Source organism: Watersipora subatra, chromosome 9 (genome assembly GCF_963576615.1).
Source record: "Watersipora subatra chromosome 9, tzWatSuba1.1, whole genome shotgun sequence".
NCBI lineage: Eukaryota > Metazoa > Bryozoa > Gymnolaemata > Cheilostomatida > Watersiporidae > Watersipora > Watersipora subatra.
In genome coordinates, this window is record NC_088716.1 from 2,133,705 (window position 1) to 2,152,549 (window position 18,845).

At 38.1% G+C, this 18,845-nt stretch overlaps 3 protein-coding genes across 3 annotated transcripts in view; 1 reads left to right on the forward strand and 2 right to left on the reverse strand.

Moving 5' to 3' along the window:
- LOC137403554 (BICD family-like cargo adapter 1) overlaps window positions 1–17,351 on the reverse strand; it is a 141,852-nt gene extending 124,501 nt beyond the window's left edge. The window contains exon 1 of the mRNA XM_068089506.1: window positions 17,288–17,351. Coding sequence (XP_067945607.1) covers window positions 17,288–17,306 — 19 coding nt within the window. The 5' untranslated portion in view covers window positions 17,307–17,351. The remainder of the gene's footprint in view (window positions 1–17,287) is intronic.
- Window positions 1–18,845, forward strand: part of LOC137403553 (uncharacterized) — a 411,606-nt gene that overhangs the window by 302,505 nt on the left and 90,256 nt on the right. The gene's annotated exons all lie outside the window — the stretch shown is intronic.
- LOC137404175 (ankyrin repeat and SOCS box protein 7-like) lies at window positions 17,318–17,969 on the reverse strand. The gene is made up of 2 exons (XM_068090331.1): window positions 17,437–17,969; window positions 17,318–17,387 (listed from the first exon to the last, which is right to left on the reverse strand). Exons 1-2 carry the CDS (start codon window positions 17,967–17,969, stop codon window positions 17,318–17,320), a joined length of 603 nt encoding a protein of 200 aa, XP_067946432.1.

Sequence of the window (18,845 nt, forward strand, 5' to 3'; positions counted from 1 at the left end):
AAATAATATGTCTGTAGTTAGCCTTGACATTTTATTCTAACAATCATTAGCTATTACAAAATAAAATATATGCCAAATTATAGAGCCGCGTAGGACTAAACTTTTGTTGCAATAGCCGATGTGAATACGAGAGCCAGAGACAGGCTACCATACTATGTACTACCTCACTATGTACTACCTCACTTTGTACTACCTCACTATGTACTACCTCACTTTGTACTGCCTCAATAGGTACTACCTCACTTTGTACTACCTCAATAGGTACTACATCACTATGTACTACCTCACTTTGTACTACCTCAATAGGTACTATATCACTATGTACTATCTCACTATGTACTACCTCGCTATGTACTACCTCGCTATGTACTACCTCGCTATGTACTACCTCACTATGTACTACATCACTATGAACTACCTCACTATGTACCACTTCGCTATGTACTACCTCACTATGTTTCACCCAGAGAGTTATCTCCCCCTAAAGTGATAACTACACGAGCGTTTCCGGTGCCAACAAGGAGCGTTTAGGCCACGCCTCTTTTTTGTGCTAGTCTGTCGTAGTGATTGACTAGATCAATAACATCAGCCATGAGAAGGGTTAAACAAGGATCATGAATTTCAGCTGAGATAGTAATTAATGCTCATATTAAAGAAATGATGATTATAGTTTATCACTTTAATATATGCTTATTATTTAAAGCAATTCAATACCTACCAGGAATTGCTAAACATATTATGGAAATGTTTACTTTTTCATTTCCATAAACATAAATATTTCCATAATTTTAGGGAAATGGATATGGAAATTTTATTTTACAAGTATGGAAATAGTATGAAAATGGAAATAATATGGAAATGAATTATGGAAATCCTATGGAAATGGAAATAATATGGAAATTAATTATGGAAATGGAATTAATATGGAAATGAATTATGAACTTTTATGGAAATGGAAATAATATGGAAATGGAAATAATATGGATATGGAAATACTATGGGAATGAAGTAGGGAAATGGAATTAATATGGAGATGAATTATGGAAATGGAAATAATATGGAAATGAATTATGGAAATGGAAATAATATGGAAATGGAAATTAATTATGGAAATGGAATTAATATGGAAATGAATTATGGAAATGGAAATAATATGGAAATGGAAATAATATGGAAATGAATTATGGAAATTGATTTAATATGGAAATGAATTATGGAACTTTTATGGAAATGGAAATAATATGGAAATGAATTATGGAAATGGAAATTGTGACATGCACATAATCCCTGATACCTACATGACTTGCCAAGGCACTGAATAGATAATGAGTGAAAGTGAAGGTAATGCAAACAGTTACTCATAGATAACATACATAGTCATACTGGGGTTGTATTACATTGGTGTGGTGGGAAGCTAATCAACTGCCATCAACTATGAGCTGTACTACCCGGTGTTGCCCGAGTAATAAAAAAGGATTTGGACAGAAAATTTATTTTTATATAACATTTACTATTCTAACTTTTAAACTTCATATCATGAGAAAATATTTTTAAGCAGTTTAAATTAATTAGGATGAAAAAGAAAACAACTCTAAAGGTTTGCAAGCTTTTTCAAACAACTACAACTTTTAAATTTCATATCATGAAAGAAGTGTTTTGTTGAAATAAATTAGGAAAAAAATAAAACTGTAAATGCGTTTAAATGTAAAATAATTAGCAAGTAATGGCTAAATATAATCTGTTTAGCTATGATTACAATGGAAAATTATTTAATAAATAAGGTAATAAAAAGTCTATTTTATTTTTATATAATTATAATTAGTAGAATTAAGTATAATTTATTTTTATTTAACATATAACAACATTTACCACTTTAACTTTTAAACTACATATTATGAAAAGTGTTTTGTGTAATTGAAATAAATGAAGAGAGGAGAGAAAATAAAAATAACTGTAAATGTTTTCAAGCTTTTTCAAACAACTACAACTTTTAAATTTCATATCATGAAAGAAGTGTTTTGTTGAGATAAATTAGGAAAAAAATAAAACTGTAAATGTGTTTAAATGAAAAATAATTAGCAAGTAATGCTAAATATAATCTGTTTAGCTATGATTACAATAGAAAATTATTGTAATCATAGCTAATTTTTATTACTTTATTTAATAAATAAAGTAATTCACAACTACTTTTTTATTACTTTATTTAATAAATAAAGTAATAAAAAGTCTATTTTATTTTTAAATAATTATAATTTAGTATAATTAAGTATAATTTATTTTTATCTAACATATAACAACATTTGCCACTCTAACTTTCAAACTTTTTGCTTGCTTACATCAAGCAAAGATGTCCACTAACTAGTGGACATCTTTGCTTCAAGCTAGTCTATGTATTTGATTGATATGTATTGAAATCTAATATTACATGCAAGGGCTGTTTGTGAACTGAGGTGACAATGAATCACTCTATCACCATACAATGTCAACACTTTCAGTTGATGGCAGTCGATTAGCTTCCCATCAGACCAATGTAATACAACCCCAGTATGACTATCTATCTTATCTATGAATAACCAATGATAATTATACAGCCCCTCATGTGTGGGGGCTGTATATCATTGGAGTAACTGATTGCATTAACTCACCTACTTAACACTGTCTATTCAGTGTCTTTGCAAGTCATGTAAGTATTGAATTGCTTTAAATAATAAGCATATATTAGAGTAATAAACTATAATCATCATCTCTTTAATATGAGCAATAATTACTATCTTAACTGTGCAAATTAATGATCATTCTCACGGCTGATGTTATTGATCTAGTCAATCACTACGAGTGACTAGCACAAAAAAGAGGCGTGGCCTAAACGCTCCTTGTTGGCACCGGAAACGCTGGTGTTGTTGAATGCACAGACATCACTCTAGGGGGAGATAACTCTATGGTACTACCTCACTATGTACTACCTCACTATGTACTACCTCGCTATGTACTGCCTCACTATGTACTATCTCACTATGTACTACCTCACTATGTACTACCTCCCTATGTACTACCTCGCTATGTACTACCTCACTATGAACTACCTCACTATGTACTACCTCACTATGTACTACCTCGCTATGTACTACCTCACTATGTACTACCTCACTATGTACTGCCTCACTATGTACTATCTCACTATGTACTACCTCACTATGTACTACCTCCCTATGTACTACCTCGCTATGTACTACCTCACTATGAACTACCTCACTATGTACTACCTCACTATGTACTACCTCGCTATGTACTGCCTCACTATGTACTATCTCACTATGTACTACCTCACTATGTACTACCTCCCTATGTACTACCTCGCTATGTACTACCTCACTATGAACTACCTCACTATGTACTACCTCACTATGTACTACCTCGCTATGTACTACCTCACTATGTACTACCTCACTATGTACTACATCACTATGTACTACCTCGCTATGTACTACCTCATTTTGTACTACCTAACTTTGTACTACCTCACTATGTACTACCTGACTATGTACTTCCTCACTATGTACTACCTCGCTATGTACTACCTCACTATGTACTACCTCGCTATGTACTACCTCACTATGTACTACCTCGCTATGTACTACCTCATTTTGTACTACCTAACTTTGTACTTCCTCACTATGTACTACCTGACTATGTACTACCTCAATATGTACTACCTCGCTATGTACTACCTCACTATGAACTACCTCAATATGTACTACCTCACTATGTACTACCTCGCTACATACTACCTCATTATATACTACCTCACTATGTACTACCTCGCTATGTACTAACTCACTATGTACTACCTCGCTACGTACTACCTCATTATATACTACCTCACTATGTACTACCTCGCTATGTACTACCTCACTATGTACTACCTCGCTACGTACTACCTCATTATATACTACCTCACTATGTACTACCTCGCTATGTACTACCTTGCTATGTACTACCTCACTATGTACTACCTCACTATGTACTACCTCACTATGTACTACCTCACTAGAACTACCTCAATATGTACTACCTCACTATGTACTACCTCACTATGTACTACCTCATTTTGTACTACCTAACTTTGTACTACCTCACTATGTACTACCTGACTATGTACTACCTCACTATGTACTACCTCGCTACATACTACCTCATTATATACTACCTCACTATGTACTACCTCGCTATGTACTAACTCACTATGTACTACCTCGCTACGTACTACCTCATTATATACTACCTCACTATGTACTACCTCGCTATGTACTACCTCAATATGTACTACCTCGCTAGGTACTACCTCACTATGAACTACCTCAATATGTACTACCTCTCTATGTACTAGCTCGCTATGTACTACCTCACTATGGACTACCTCACTATGTACTACCTCACTATGTACTACCTCGCTATGTACTACCTCACTATGTACTACCTCACTAAGTACTACCTCGCTATGTACTACCTCGCTATGTACTACCTCACTATGTACTACCTCACTATGTACTACCTCACTATGTACTACCTCACTATGAACTACCTCAATATGTACTACCTCACTATGTACTACCTCACTGTGTACTACCTCGCTATTTACTACCTCATTTTGTACTACCTAACTTTGTACTTCCTCACAATGTACTACCTCGCTATGTACTAACTCACTATGTACTACCTCGCTACGTACTACCTCATTATATACTACCTCACTATGTACTACCTCGCTATGTACTACCTCACTATGTACTACCTCGCTACGTACTACCTCATTATATACTACCTCACTATGTACTACCTCGCTATGTACTACCTTGCTATGTACTACCTCACTATGTACTACCTCACTATGTACTACCTCACTATGTACTACCTCACTAGAACTACCTCAATATGTACTACCTCACTATGTACTACCTCACTATGTACTACCTCATTTTGTACTACCTAACTTTGTACTACCTCACTATGTACTACCTGACTATGTACTACCTCACTATGTACTACCTCGCTATGTACTACCTCAATATGTACTACCTCGCTAGGTACTACCTCACTATGAACTACCTCAATATGTACTACCTCTCTATGTACTAGCTCGCTATGTACTACCTCACTATGGACTACCTCACTATGTACTACCTCACTATGTACTACCTCGCTATGTACTACCTCACTATGTACTACCTCACTATGTACTACCTCACTATGTACTACCTCGCTATGTACTACCTCACTATGTACTACCTCACTATGAACTACCTCAATATGTACTACCTCTCTATGTACTACCTCACTGTGTACTACCTCAATATGTACTACCTCACTATGTACTACCTCACTATGTACTACCTTGCTATGTACTACCTCACTATGTACTACCTCACTATGTACTACCTCACTATGTACTACCTCACTATGAACTACCTCAATATGTACTACCTCGCTAGGTACTACCTCACTATGTACTACCTCACTATGAACTACCTCAATATGTACTACCTCTCTATGTACTACCTCACTGTGTACTACCTCATTATATACTACCTCACTATGTACTACCTCGCTATGTACTACCTTGCTATGTACTACCTCACTATGTACTACCTCACTATGTACTACCTCACTATGTACTACCTCACTAGAACTACCTCAATATGTACTACCTCACTATGTACTACCTCACTATGTACTACCTCATTTTGTACTACCTAACTTTGTACTACCTCACTATGTACTACCTGACTATGTACTACCTCACTATGTACTACCTCGCTACATACTACCTCATTATATACTACCTCACTATGTACTACCTCGCTATGTACTAACTCACTATGTACTACCTCGCTACGTACTACCTCATTATATACTACCTCACTATGTACTACCTCGCTATGTACTACCTCAATATGTACTACCTCGCTAGGTACTACCTCACTATGAACTACCTCAATATGTACTACCTCTCTATGTACTAGCTCGCTATGTACTACCTCACTATGGACTACCTCACTATGTACTACCTCACTATGTACTACCTCGCTATGTACTACCTCACTATGTACTACCTCACTATGTACTACCTCGCTATGTACTACCTCGCTATGTACTACCTCACTATGTACTACCTCACTATGTACTACCTCACTATGTACTACCTCACTATGAACTACCTCAATATGTACTACCTCTCTATGTACTACCTCACTGTGTACTACCTCGCTATTTACTACCTCATTTTGTACTACCTAACTTTGTACTTCCTCACTATGTACTACCTCGCTATGTACTAACTCACTATGTACTACCTCGCTACGTACTACCTCATTATATACTACCTCACTATGTACTACCTCGCTATGTACTACCTCACTATGTACTACCTCGCTACGTACTACCTCATTATATACTACCTCACTATGTACTACCTCGCTATGTACTACCTTGCTATGTACTACCTCACTATGTACTACCTCACTATGTACTACCTCACTATGTACTACCTCACTAGAACTACCTCAATATGTACCACCTCACTATGTACTACCTCACTATGTACTACCTCATTTTGTACTACCTAACTTTGTACTACCTCACTATGTACTACCTGACTATGTACTACCTCACTATGTACTACCTCGCTATGTACTACCTCAATATGTACTACCTCGCTAGGTACTACCTCACTATGAACTACCTCAATATGTACTACCTCTCTATGTACTAGCTCGCTATGTACTACCTCACTATGGACTACCTCACTATGTACTACCTCACTATGTACTACCTCGCTATGTACTACCTCACTATGTACTACCTCACTATGTACTACCTCACTATGTACTACCTCGCTATGTACTACCTCACTATGTACTACCTCACTATGAACTACCTCAATATGTACTACCTCTCTATGTACTACCTCACTGTGTACTACCTCGCTATTTACTACCTCATTTTGTACTACCTAACTTTGTACTTCCTCACTATGTACTACCTGACTATGTACTACCTCACTATGTACTACCTCGCTACGTACTACCTCATTATATACTACCTCACTATACTACCTCGCTATGTACTACCTCACTATGTACTACTTCACTATGTACTACCTCACTATGTACTACCTCACTATGAACTACCTCAATATGTACTACCTCAATATGTACTACCTCACTATGTACTACCTCATTTTGTACTACCTAACTTTGTACTACCTCACTATGTACTACCTGACTATGTACTACTTCACTATGTACTACCTCGCTATGTACTACCTCAATATGTACTACCTCGCTATGTACTACCTCAGTATGAACTACCTCAATATGTACTACCTCTCTATGTACTACCTCGCTATGTACTACCTCACTATGTACTACCTCACTATGTACTACCTCGCTATGTACTACCTCACTATGTACTACCTCATTATGTACTACCTCACTATGAACTACCTCAATATGTACTACCTCTCTATGTACTACCTCACTATGTACTACCTCGCAATGTACTACCTCACTATGTACTACCTCACTATGTACTACCTCACTATGTACTACCTCACTATGAACTACCTCAATATGTACTACCTCTCTATGTACTACCTCACTATGTACTACCTCGCTATGTACTACCTCATTTTGTACTACCTCTCTATGTACTACCTCACTATGTACTACCTGACTATGTACTACCTCACTATGTACTACCTCGCTATGTACTACCTCACTATGTACTACCTCACTATGTACTACCTCACTATGTACTACCTCACTATGAACTACCTCAATATGTACTACCTCTCTATGTACTACCTCACTATGTACTACCTCAATATGTACTACCTCGCTATGTACTACCTCACTATGAACTACCTCAATATGTACTACCTCTCTATGTACTACCTCATTTTGTACTACCTACCTTTGTACTTCCTCACTATGTACTACCTGACTATGTACTACCTCACACTATGTACTATCTTCTTATGTACTACCTCACTATGTACTACCTCACTATGAACTACCTCATTATATACTACCTCACTATGTACTACCTCACTATCTACTACCTCACTATGTACTACCTCATTATGAACTACCTCATTATATACTACCTCACTATGTACTACCTCACTATGTACTACCTCACTATGTACTACCTCTCTATGTACTACCCCGCTATGTACTACCTCACTATGTACTACCTCACTATGTACTACCTCACTATGTACTACCTCGCTATGTACTACCTCATTTTGTACTACCTAACTTTGTATTACCTCACTATGTACTTTGTCACTATGTACTACTTTACTATGTACTGCCTTAATATGTACTACCTGACTATGTACTACCTCGCTATGTACTACCACGCTATGTACTACCTCGCTATGCACTACCTGGTTATGTACTACCTCACTATGTACTACAAACTATGTGCAGCCTCACTATGAAAAATGTTTTGTGTATCACTTAGGGAGAGCTCCACAAACCTTTCCACATCACTTAAATAATACTTTAATTAGGCCTTGGTAAGCCTTCCATCCATGGCTACCATATTCTTCCCATGTAGCAACAGTGTTGTTCTAGTGTTGATTTGAGCAAATGCTTTATTAGTACAAGGAAGTTGATGACTGCATCTGCTATCAATCAATATGTTAGCAACTAAAGCTTGGTTCACACTGTATTGTCGCACATTGGCGTTGATGACTCAATATTTTGGGGATTGTCGATGATAATTGTGTTCACACTTTCACAAACCCATCCGGTTTGCAGCAGGAAATACTCTGTGATGTTGTATTCTCATTTCTGAACAGTTTAAATTTTGTGAAGAAACCTATTTGTTTACAGCGCAGGAACCAATTATTAGTTTTGCAGCGACTATCGTTAATATATATGAATAAATCAGTCTATTAGTATTGTACGCTTATAGTGATGAAGAGAGAAAAACGACCATTTCGGCAGCTAATTTCTCCTAGCTAGCCAATTGACCATAAGCTAAGGCAATTGAATTTTTTCATTTTTTAATATTATTTGCGGCCAACTGTCTATCATTATACAAATACCATCGTGGTATGTGCAGAGAATACAGCTGTGATGAGTGGTAAATAAAACATATGTAGCTAATACAATTAGTATCTTTCTGTACGCCTCAGAATAAATTAAAGGTAATTTAGCCATGACTGGTATCAAGGCTTTGATAAAATTGATCACACAGTAGCTACATGTTCCATCAATATCTAAATATTCAATGAGCATGCCTCTTTACATTTAAGCCTAGTTTCCATATACGCCAAAGCGATGACAGCGCTGCAGGTGCTGTCGAATCTAGCTCACATTTCTAGATTTTGTTGATTCTAGGTTCACATTTCAATGGTGAAATGTGAACCTAGACGCTGAGTAGCGCCGAGTACCACGATCAACGCAAGATTTTAACGCTGTTTAAATTTTATGAAGAGCCGCGGGAAAAAACCTTCCCATAATGCACTGGATAGGTGCAGGTCTGCATCATCAAAAGGGCACGCCAAGCGAACAATTTTTATGTGAATATTTGCGATGCAGCTTTATTTGAACAGATGTCGCCGAGCCTAGCGTCGCAAATTTTTTGCAGCGCGAGATTACCGCCAATGTCTTGCATTCGAAATGGGAACCAGGTTTTAGGCTCCTTGTGATTACAATCTACATCAATAATTGTCTCATCCTAGCGTCACAAAAACCATAATGCCAACTGTTGCCAAGAGAGTAATAGATGTTATCTTAACCATTTGCGTCGATAAATCTACCTTGTCATTGTGACAGGAAGGAGCAGCTTTTAAACCAATTAAAGGATACATGACAGCAGTTGAGTTAATGCATTTTACAAAAATATTCAATTGTAATCTAGAGGATTTTTTCATGAAATAATATTCAATTTTATGGTGTTTGATAAGGAACCAGACTTAATATATCTGGGTGTGAGACAAAATTGTGTAACTTATAACTAATGCTGCACTCATTGACATAGCCTCAGATCATCAACAAAATTCTTATGGTTGATTGAACTAAAGGCTATTTTAAACCCGAATTTTACCCTATTAGGAACTATTGATCATGTTCACCAATTCAAAATTATTGCTGCGTCATATAGCAAAGTTATAAAGTTCAAAAGAAAATATTTAGTTGTATATTGTGATTGTTTAAGAAAGTCTAACAGTGCAATATTTACGGATGAAGAGATAAGGTTGAGAGAATAGGTATATTTAATCAAGAATAATAGAATGCAAGCAGGATGTATTACAATACAGAGAACAATATAATGAGATTGCTCTATCAATGTGTGTCTGTGGGGCACATGCGTGTCTTTATACACTATAGGCTTGCCCCCTTTGCAAACTGGTCATTTCTTATCATGCGGGTTTCAGCCAGGACAAGTCGAGTCGTCTTCTCGTGTCAGTTGGACCGAGTCGTAGCGTCGGCAGGCATCTTTAGAGTCAGAAATTTTAAGCAGAGGGCCTGCTGGCATCCACCCACTATTAACTCTTTGGGTCGTGACATTGATTGCCTTCCAAATTTGTGTCACCTGGAGCCTGTAGGTACATGACAAAGTGTTCCAGCTTCCTCTGCGTATCTAAATAAACCAGCATTTTTCATTATTATTTACATACCAACAAGAATTCTTTTTACTGATGAACAAAAGGATATCAATGACAAAATTCTATCAATCTATGAAAGTCCCTCCAAAAATCAAACTGGCCATTTTGGTTGAAAGTCATCTAATGATACTTGAGGATCAGTAAATCCTCAATAATTATGAAATGCAAGCAGCACCAACATATCCTCATAAAGCTACCAGGAGTGAGTGATGATTGGTCAAAAGCAATCACACAAAAACAGGCCTTCAGGATGGTACCACAGCTAGTAAAATATATAATACTAACTGGTGATCTATAGGTAATACTGGTGTGAGGTAGGAAGGGCAGTTATGATGCATTGTCAATTACAGATGTAACTGACTTCTCTTCCTCAGTACTATATTAACAATGGACTAGTAAAACAATAACATAGTAAGGTACCTCCGGCCTGCTGCTCAGTTTGTCTCTGTAGAACCATGAGCTTCTGCTGGCAATCTCTCTGTAGAGTGGAAAGTTTCTGGTCGCTTTCTCCCTGCAGAGTGGAAAGTTTCTGGTCATTTTCCTCTTGCAGTGTTTTTATTTGTTGTCTAGTGTCATCCAATGCTAATATAAAGGAAAAAAGAACCTGTTGATATATATATGCAACACTCTTGCAGCTTGCATGTGACAAATATAGTAGATGCTGAACACACTGGAGCGTAGATGTACCATAGTGCATTTACATGCTAATAAGGAATTGATAAGCTTTGTCATTACAGAAGAAATTGAATGATTGGACAATAATGCACAGGTGTATACAGTAGCGCAAAGACCGAGGGGCATAGGGCAGGAACGTATGTAGAAGCACAAAGGCATAGGGGCGTAGAGGCAGGCGCTAAGACAAATGCTTATATGCAGATTCAAGCTGGACTGGCAGTCACGGCAGAGACATGCAAGCTCTGTGAGGGTGTGATCCCGTCAGGTACTCAGTGGTGAAGGTGAGCGATTGACCTCTAATTGAAGGTAAAAGTGCCCAATATCGTCATGGACTCGAGCAAGTGGACAAACAGACTAACTGGCGACCTTGCAAGCAGGTGGAACAGGCAGGCTGTTTGCCTTAGTTCATTTCTTAGGAGGCCACACCTCTTGTATTACTAATATTGGCCAGTCTGCTCAACAAGCTGAATGCTGCCAGTTTGTTCGAGCTTTTTGCGAGGCGAGACTTGCGGTTTCGCATGTAGGTCGCTTGATAAGGATTCGGTTAACGAAAGCTCAATAAACCCTCTCTAATTTGAACGATACAAGGCAAACTTCTTTTCTTGGACAAATAGTGACAGCAGTCACTATTCCATTGTGTTTAGTGGCTGGCTACAAAACACACTGGAGTAGCACCTAGTGCGTCGCACACACAAACTATCCGCAATTGCGCAGTAAAAATGAAAACTTTATAGATGCTATAATTTTGTAGTTATTGCCAGCCAAGCCAAACATGGCACAATATATCATCTGTGGTGTGAATCAAAAACTTCATTTCCCACATGCAGGTGTTATTGGAAGATAGGTTGATGCATCTGGTAAAAAATAAACTTTGATGTTGTTTTGTAAAAGGTTCTTTAAGCAGCACCAGCAAATATTAAATTCATCCAAAGTGCAACATCTCACTAGCTGTTCCTAATACACCTGCCACAGAAGAGATAACATATATTGTCTTTTAGTAGAGAAGTGCTCAGTCTCGGAACGCATTAAGCTCGTAAGTCAAAGTATGACTGTACCAACAATGGACTAGTAAGCCATTTACATAGAAAATTACCTCCTGCCTGCTGCTCAGTTTTCTTTTGCAGTGTATTAATCTGTTGTTTAGCCTCATCCAATGCTACAACCGAGTGAAAAAATAACATGCTGATAGATATACAACATTTGCATCGCTCACACTTGACAATGACAGCAGGCATTGAACACATTGGTGTGTATAGGTACCTTTGCACATTTAACTGCTAACAAGGCATTGACATATGCATTGTCATATACAGAAGTAACTGATTTCTCTTCCTCAGTACTATACTAACGATGGACTAATAAGACACTAACATAGGAAGTTACCTCCTGCCTGCTGCTCAGTTTTTTCCTGTAAAGCCGAGAGCTTCTGCTGGCTATCTCTCTGTAGAGCGGCAAGTTTCTGGTCATTTTTCTCTTGCTGTGTCTTTATCTGTTGTTTAGCGTCATCCAAAGCTATGAAAAAATGAAAAAATCGCTGATAGGTATTCAACACTTTCAGTGCTCAAATTTGATTACCACAGCAGGTGCTAAACACATTGGTGAGAAGATGTACCTTTGCACATTTACCTGCTAACAAGGCTTTTTATGCATTGTTAATTACAGAAGGAACTGAATGATTGGCATGAAGGCAGGGGTGTATGCAGTTGCGTAGAGGCCGAGGGTGGAAGGGTGTAGAAACAGGAAGTATTTAGAAGCACTGCTCTATGCAGTGGGTCATCGAGGCGCGTGTTAAGGCAAGTGCCTGGAGGAAGAAGCAAGCTGGCCTAGCAGGTGTGGGTGGCCGAGCTGGACCCGTTATATAAACACACTCTATTTACATAGTTTATAATAGCATAGATAGAGACTGGTGATCACATGCAGGCAGAAACAGACAGGCAGACTCTGTGTAGTGCCATCAAGTCAATAACTCAGCAGTGGAATTGCACAATCTCCCTCTACTTGAGAGCAAAAGTACACAAGCATCATGGACTTCATGGCAGACAGGTTGACTGGCAGACTTCCAAGCAGGTGGGGCAGGCAGGGTACTTGAGTTTGTGCCTTCCTTAGAAAGGCACAAAGTCAAGCACAAAGTCAAAGTGTACTACTAATTAGTATTAGCCAAACTGCTCAGCTAGCTGAATGCTGCCAGACTGCTCAAGCTTGTGCACCAGCGCAAAATAGCTTCTTTTGTTGGATGAATAGCGACTAACCACACTATATGTATTGGAGTAGCACCTAGTGTGTGGCGTGTAGAAGCCAATCGCAATTGTTCAGGAAAAATAAGATATTTTAAAAAATTAAAATTTTTTGTAGATTTGCCAGCCAAACCAAATATACCACAATATCTAATCATTGCACAAGAAAACTCCTCAAGCTTGGCTATGATTTTATTGACAAAGGTTCAATACACCTTCTGTAAATTTGAACAATACAAGAGCAAGCCTCTTTCATTGGCTGAATAGTAACTAGCCACTAGATGCATAAAGGCCCAAACACACTGGGCGATTTTATCGCGAGCGTCATGAGGGGAGCGGAAATATCGCTGGCGTGTGCATAAACACACTTTAGCGATTCACTAGCAAATGATATAATTGGCACACCCACAAACTGCCAATAAAATTCAGTATCAGTAGTTTCTTCAGAGTTGTTAATAAATCTAGGGTAGTCATTATGGCGCCGTGTAGGCAACAACATGAACAACTTACACAATTGTTATTAAACCTATCTCACTTTCACGGATTGTACACTACAAGAAGACATAATAAAAACGATTATTGTATTTTTAACTGTAATATTTTTTACTATTTTTATACATATTTTATTTTGTAGTGGTTTTTTATACTTAATATATTAAATATTTACCGTTCTCGAGATGGTCAACCTGTGCAACGGTTGACTCCAGTTGTTAGTTTTCAACTCAGATTTTTGTAATTTTGTTTGTTATGGTGTACAGGACTGGAAGTGCTATTATTAAATTTATGAACAATCCAGTGTTTGTTCTGAAGAAGCTTCAATCGTAACAAAATAGCAAATTGTCGCTGCTGCACAGCGGTGAACATCGATAAGAAATAATTACCCGCCATAAAAGTGCATTCTGGTAAAGGCCAACCAATCGAAATGCATCTCGCTAGCGATAAAGTTGTGCAGAGAAAGTCTAACGTTATCGCTCTGAATGAGCACGCTGGGTGAATTCTAAAGCAGATTAGCGCCACACAGCTCGATATCGCTCTAATTATCGCCTAGTGTGTTTATACCTTTAGAGTAGCCCCTAGTTTCTATCATGCAAAAGTCATCCGCGATTGCTCGAGGAAATGAATTTTTAAAAAGTTATAGAGTTTTGCAGTTAATACCAGCCAAAATAAACATGGCACATTATTTGCTGTGTAGTATGAATACAAAAAACATTATTTCACATCTACAGATGTTAATGGAAGATAGATTGAGTGCATCCGATAAAAATAAATTTTGATGTAATTTTGTAAAAGGTCCACTAAGCAGCACCAGCAAATATTAAATTCCTCCAAAATGAAACATCACACTAGCTGTTCCTAATACACCTGCCACAGAAAAGATAGCACATATTGTCTCATAGTAAAGAAGTGTAATGTTTCATATCTAAACACCAGCTTGAAAGAATGGCTCACTATTCTATCCTCACTGACTTCTATTCCTCAGTACTATACTAATAATGGACTAGTAAGACATTTACTTAGGAAGTTACCTCCTGCCTGCTGCTCAGTTTTTTCTTGTAAAGCCGAGAGCTTCTGATGGCTCTCTCTCTGTAGAGAGGCCAGTTTCTGGTCATTCTTTTCTTGCAGTGTCTTTATCTGTTGTTTAGCGTCATCCAAAGCTATAAAAAAGTGAAAAAATATTTGCTGATAGATATGCAACAATTCGCTGCACAAATTTGATTATCACAGCAGGTGCGGAACAGGTTGGTGTGTAGATGTACGTTTGCCCATTTACCTGCTACCAAGGCTTCAATATGCCTTGTTAATTACAGAAGGAACTGAATGACTGGGCATAAAGGCAGGAATGTAAATGGTAGCGCAGAGACTGAGGGGTGAAGAAGCAGGAACGCATGTAGAAACACAGAGGCAGTGGGTCATAGAGGCAGGGTTAAGGCAAGTACCTAGAGGCAAAAGCAAACTGGCCTGGCAGGTGTGGGCGGCCGAGCTCAGACTTGACCCGTTATATAAACATGCTCTATTATGCATTGTATATAGTAACCCAGAGGCTGGCGATCTTGCACACGTGCCTACCGGCGGGACAGGCAGGCAGACTCTGTGTAGTTTGATCAAGTAAATTATTCAGCATTGAAATTGCACAATCTCCCTCTACTTGAGAGTGAAAGTGTGCGAGCATCATGGGCTCGAGCTGGACACGCGCATCATGGCTGCGAGCTGGACACGAGCATCATGGCTGCGAGCTGGACACGAGCATAATGGCTGCGAGCTGGACACGAGCATCATGGCTGCGAGCTGGCAGACAGGTTGACTGGCAGACTTTCAAGCAGGTGGGGCAGGCAGGCTCCTTGAATTTGTGCCTTCCTTGGGAAGGTACAAAGTCAAGCACAAAGTCAAAGTGTACTACTAGTTAGTATTAACCCAACTGCTCAGCTAGATGAATGCTGCCAGTCTGCTCAAGCTTGTGTACCAGCGCACAATAGCTTCTTTCGTTGGATGAATGGCCACTAACCATACTATAGATGAATTGGAGTAGCACTTAGTGTGTGGAGTGTAGAAACCAGTCGCGATTATTCAAGAAAAATAAAATATTTAAAAAATTATAAAATTTTGTAGTTTTTGCCAGCCAAACAAAATATTCCACAATATCTAAGCGTTGTACCAGAGCACTCCGGCAAACTCGAGCTTGACTATGATATATTGACAAAGGTTCAATACACCTTCTGTAAACTCGAACAATACAAGAGCAAGCCTATTTCATTAGCTGAATAGTAACTAGCCACTAGATGCATATGAGTAGCCCCTAGTATAATATGTAATTCATTCAAAACTCAGCATCATATCAGCGGTTCTAATACACTTGCTTTAGAAAAGGAAACCACACAATGTTTTATGGTTAATAACAATGGCAAATCAGCTATTCAAATTATAATCTATAGATTAAAGATTTAAACCCTTATATCAAATATTATTATTGTTATAGATTTAAAACCTGACTATTGGAAGCAAGAGGCTGCTACAATATGTATTTTAGCCTGTCATTCAGTTTACTACTAAACATGACAAAGGACAGAGTCATGTTATGTTAGGAACAATTAAAATGCTGTGGATAATCTATAGCAGTGTAAAATATGGTTGTAATACTTTCTACTTTCCATCAAAAACTGCTGCATAGATGATTAGCTATTCATGAAAAGGAGTGTAATGTTTAACCTCTAATCTCAGGTTGAAGGAATGACTCACTAGTCTACCACTACATACAATAATCATAGTATTATTACTATTGTGTTAAATTCTTCACATCTCAGACATTTCAAAATACAGCAATATTAACAGACATAATAGTGTGGAACACGAGAGACAAGCTACTGAGTATGCCACAAGGAGTTGATATTTAAAGAGCTGCTAACATCACTTCAATCCAACCGGTTTTGAATATTAATATTACTTAAATACTCAGACTATAAACTGTTCAGCTGAAGGCTGGAGACAAGCAGCACTCTGTCTATGCAAGACTCAGTGAGTTTAAAGGAAAATAGAGATGCAATTATCCTGGGTATGTCCCAGGGTTCAACAGTAAATGTATACAATGAATGAATTACTAGCATTTAGTTTAGATTTTCAGTAGAAAGTTGCTGAGACTGAAGAGTTTAGCAGTAGAACAGTTCAAGTGAGTAGCTGGTATCACACTGTATAACAATCCTACCTTCTACTACTGGCTCCATCGGCCATCTCCTCAACAGCTCTGATGATTCCTTCTTTCCCTCAAACTCAGCTTCATCCAATGGAGTCCTTTTGTATTTATTCTTTATGTTGAGGAGTGAAAAGACAGTCACTAGAGACATGGATCCTAACATGACCTTCAGAGCAGTTGTCTGTCCATTCTGTGCTGCATTGTGTAGTGGAGTGTAGAGGTTGTTATTCTGTATGTTTAATAGGGAGTCTCTCTGTAGTGAGGAGAAGTTGTAGAGGAGGAACTCTATACACTTGCTACTTCCATTGTATGCAGCCAGTCCTATAGCTGTGTTACCATATTTATCCTTCACAGCTACAAACTCGTACTTCCTCTCATCACTCACTGTGTCTATCATCAACTCTACACAATCACTGTTGTCTCCCCTACATACAGCAATGTGTAGTGCTGTCCATCCATCCTTCCTCTTCATCCAGAGCAACTCGTCTGCTGTTCTTCTGATTGGTGAGAGAAGCGGACGACAGATTTCTGTGTGGGCCTCTGCTGCAGCTACCATAATGGCTGTGTATGAGTCATGCTTGATAGTAATCAGTAACCTCAACAGTTCAGCTGGCTGGACTGTCTCTAAGGCTGCCTTCAATGCAGGCATCCCTATCTTTCTCTCTCTAACATAATCCTTCAGCAGTCCTTCCATGTTTAACTGTAACATATGTACTGCACTCTATTAGCTGCATACAGTAAAATATGATAGAGAAATGAGTGCAAAATGTGACTCAACTGCAGAGTTGGAAAGCTGCCAACCATAACAGAATGGCTGCAGGTGAACCCTGGATATTTACAGAGTATAAAAGGAGTCCAGGGATGTCAGACTCTGGTAGTGCTGAGAAACATGAAATATCTGCAGTAGGAAGTATTTGCTGGTCTGATTATGACTGATGAATGAGACCAGGGCCTCCTGACCTTAACTTAACCTCACTACATGACAGACTCTATGAGACTCCTCAGGGTAGAGAGTGATAGTCTCAGGAGGTCAGAGTTAAATTATAATCACACTGACTCAGTGTCTCTCCCCATCTGCTCTATTATTCCCAGTAAGTACAATATTAACAGATGCTAATATACTATATAAGTTATACTTACCTGTTGCTATTCTGTTTGCAACCTGCTCTGACTACTACAGGCTTCTTTATAGCTTGTAGCTGGTTGTAATAATGTTATCTGTCTCCTGATTGGCTGATCTGAATAAGATATATTCAAACAGTGATTCATGATGAATTTATAAGATATTGAATAAAGGAACAAGAGCTAGTTGTTACTGCAGCTTCATGATTGGCTGGTTATACCGCCTTGTAATTGGTTAGTTTCACTTTATGTTTAGTATTTAAAGTGAAGTTTATCTGCTTAATTTCATATAATAAAATAACAAACAATATGTTACGTTTAATAGTAACAGAATGGCCTTGTGCACTATAAATATTCACATTGTGACCACTGGCAGTAGTGTGACGAATAGCAATTTTTTTATACAATAAACTTTTATACAATTCATGTTGCTACAATTAAATAGAAC

Bases quoted from the DNA above. Each gene is read 5' to 3' on its own strand.
- LOC137404175 (XM_068090331.1), bottom strand. From the start codon at position 17,969: ATGGAAGGACTGCTGAAGGATTATGTTAGAGAGAGAAAGATAGGGATG. The intron at 17,388-17,436 runs GTTAGGATCCAT...CTCAACATAAAG, and splicing joins ACAACTGCTCTGAAGGTCAT to AATAAATACAAAAGGACTCC.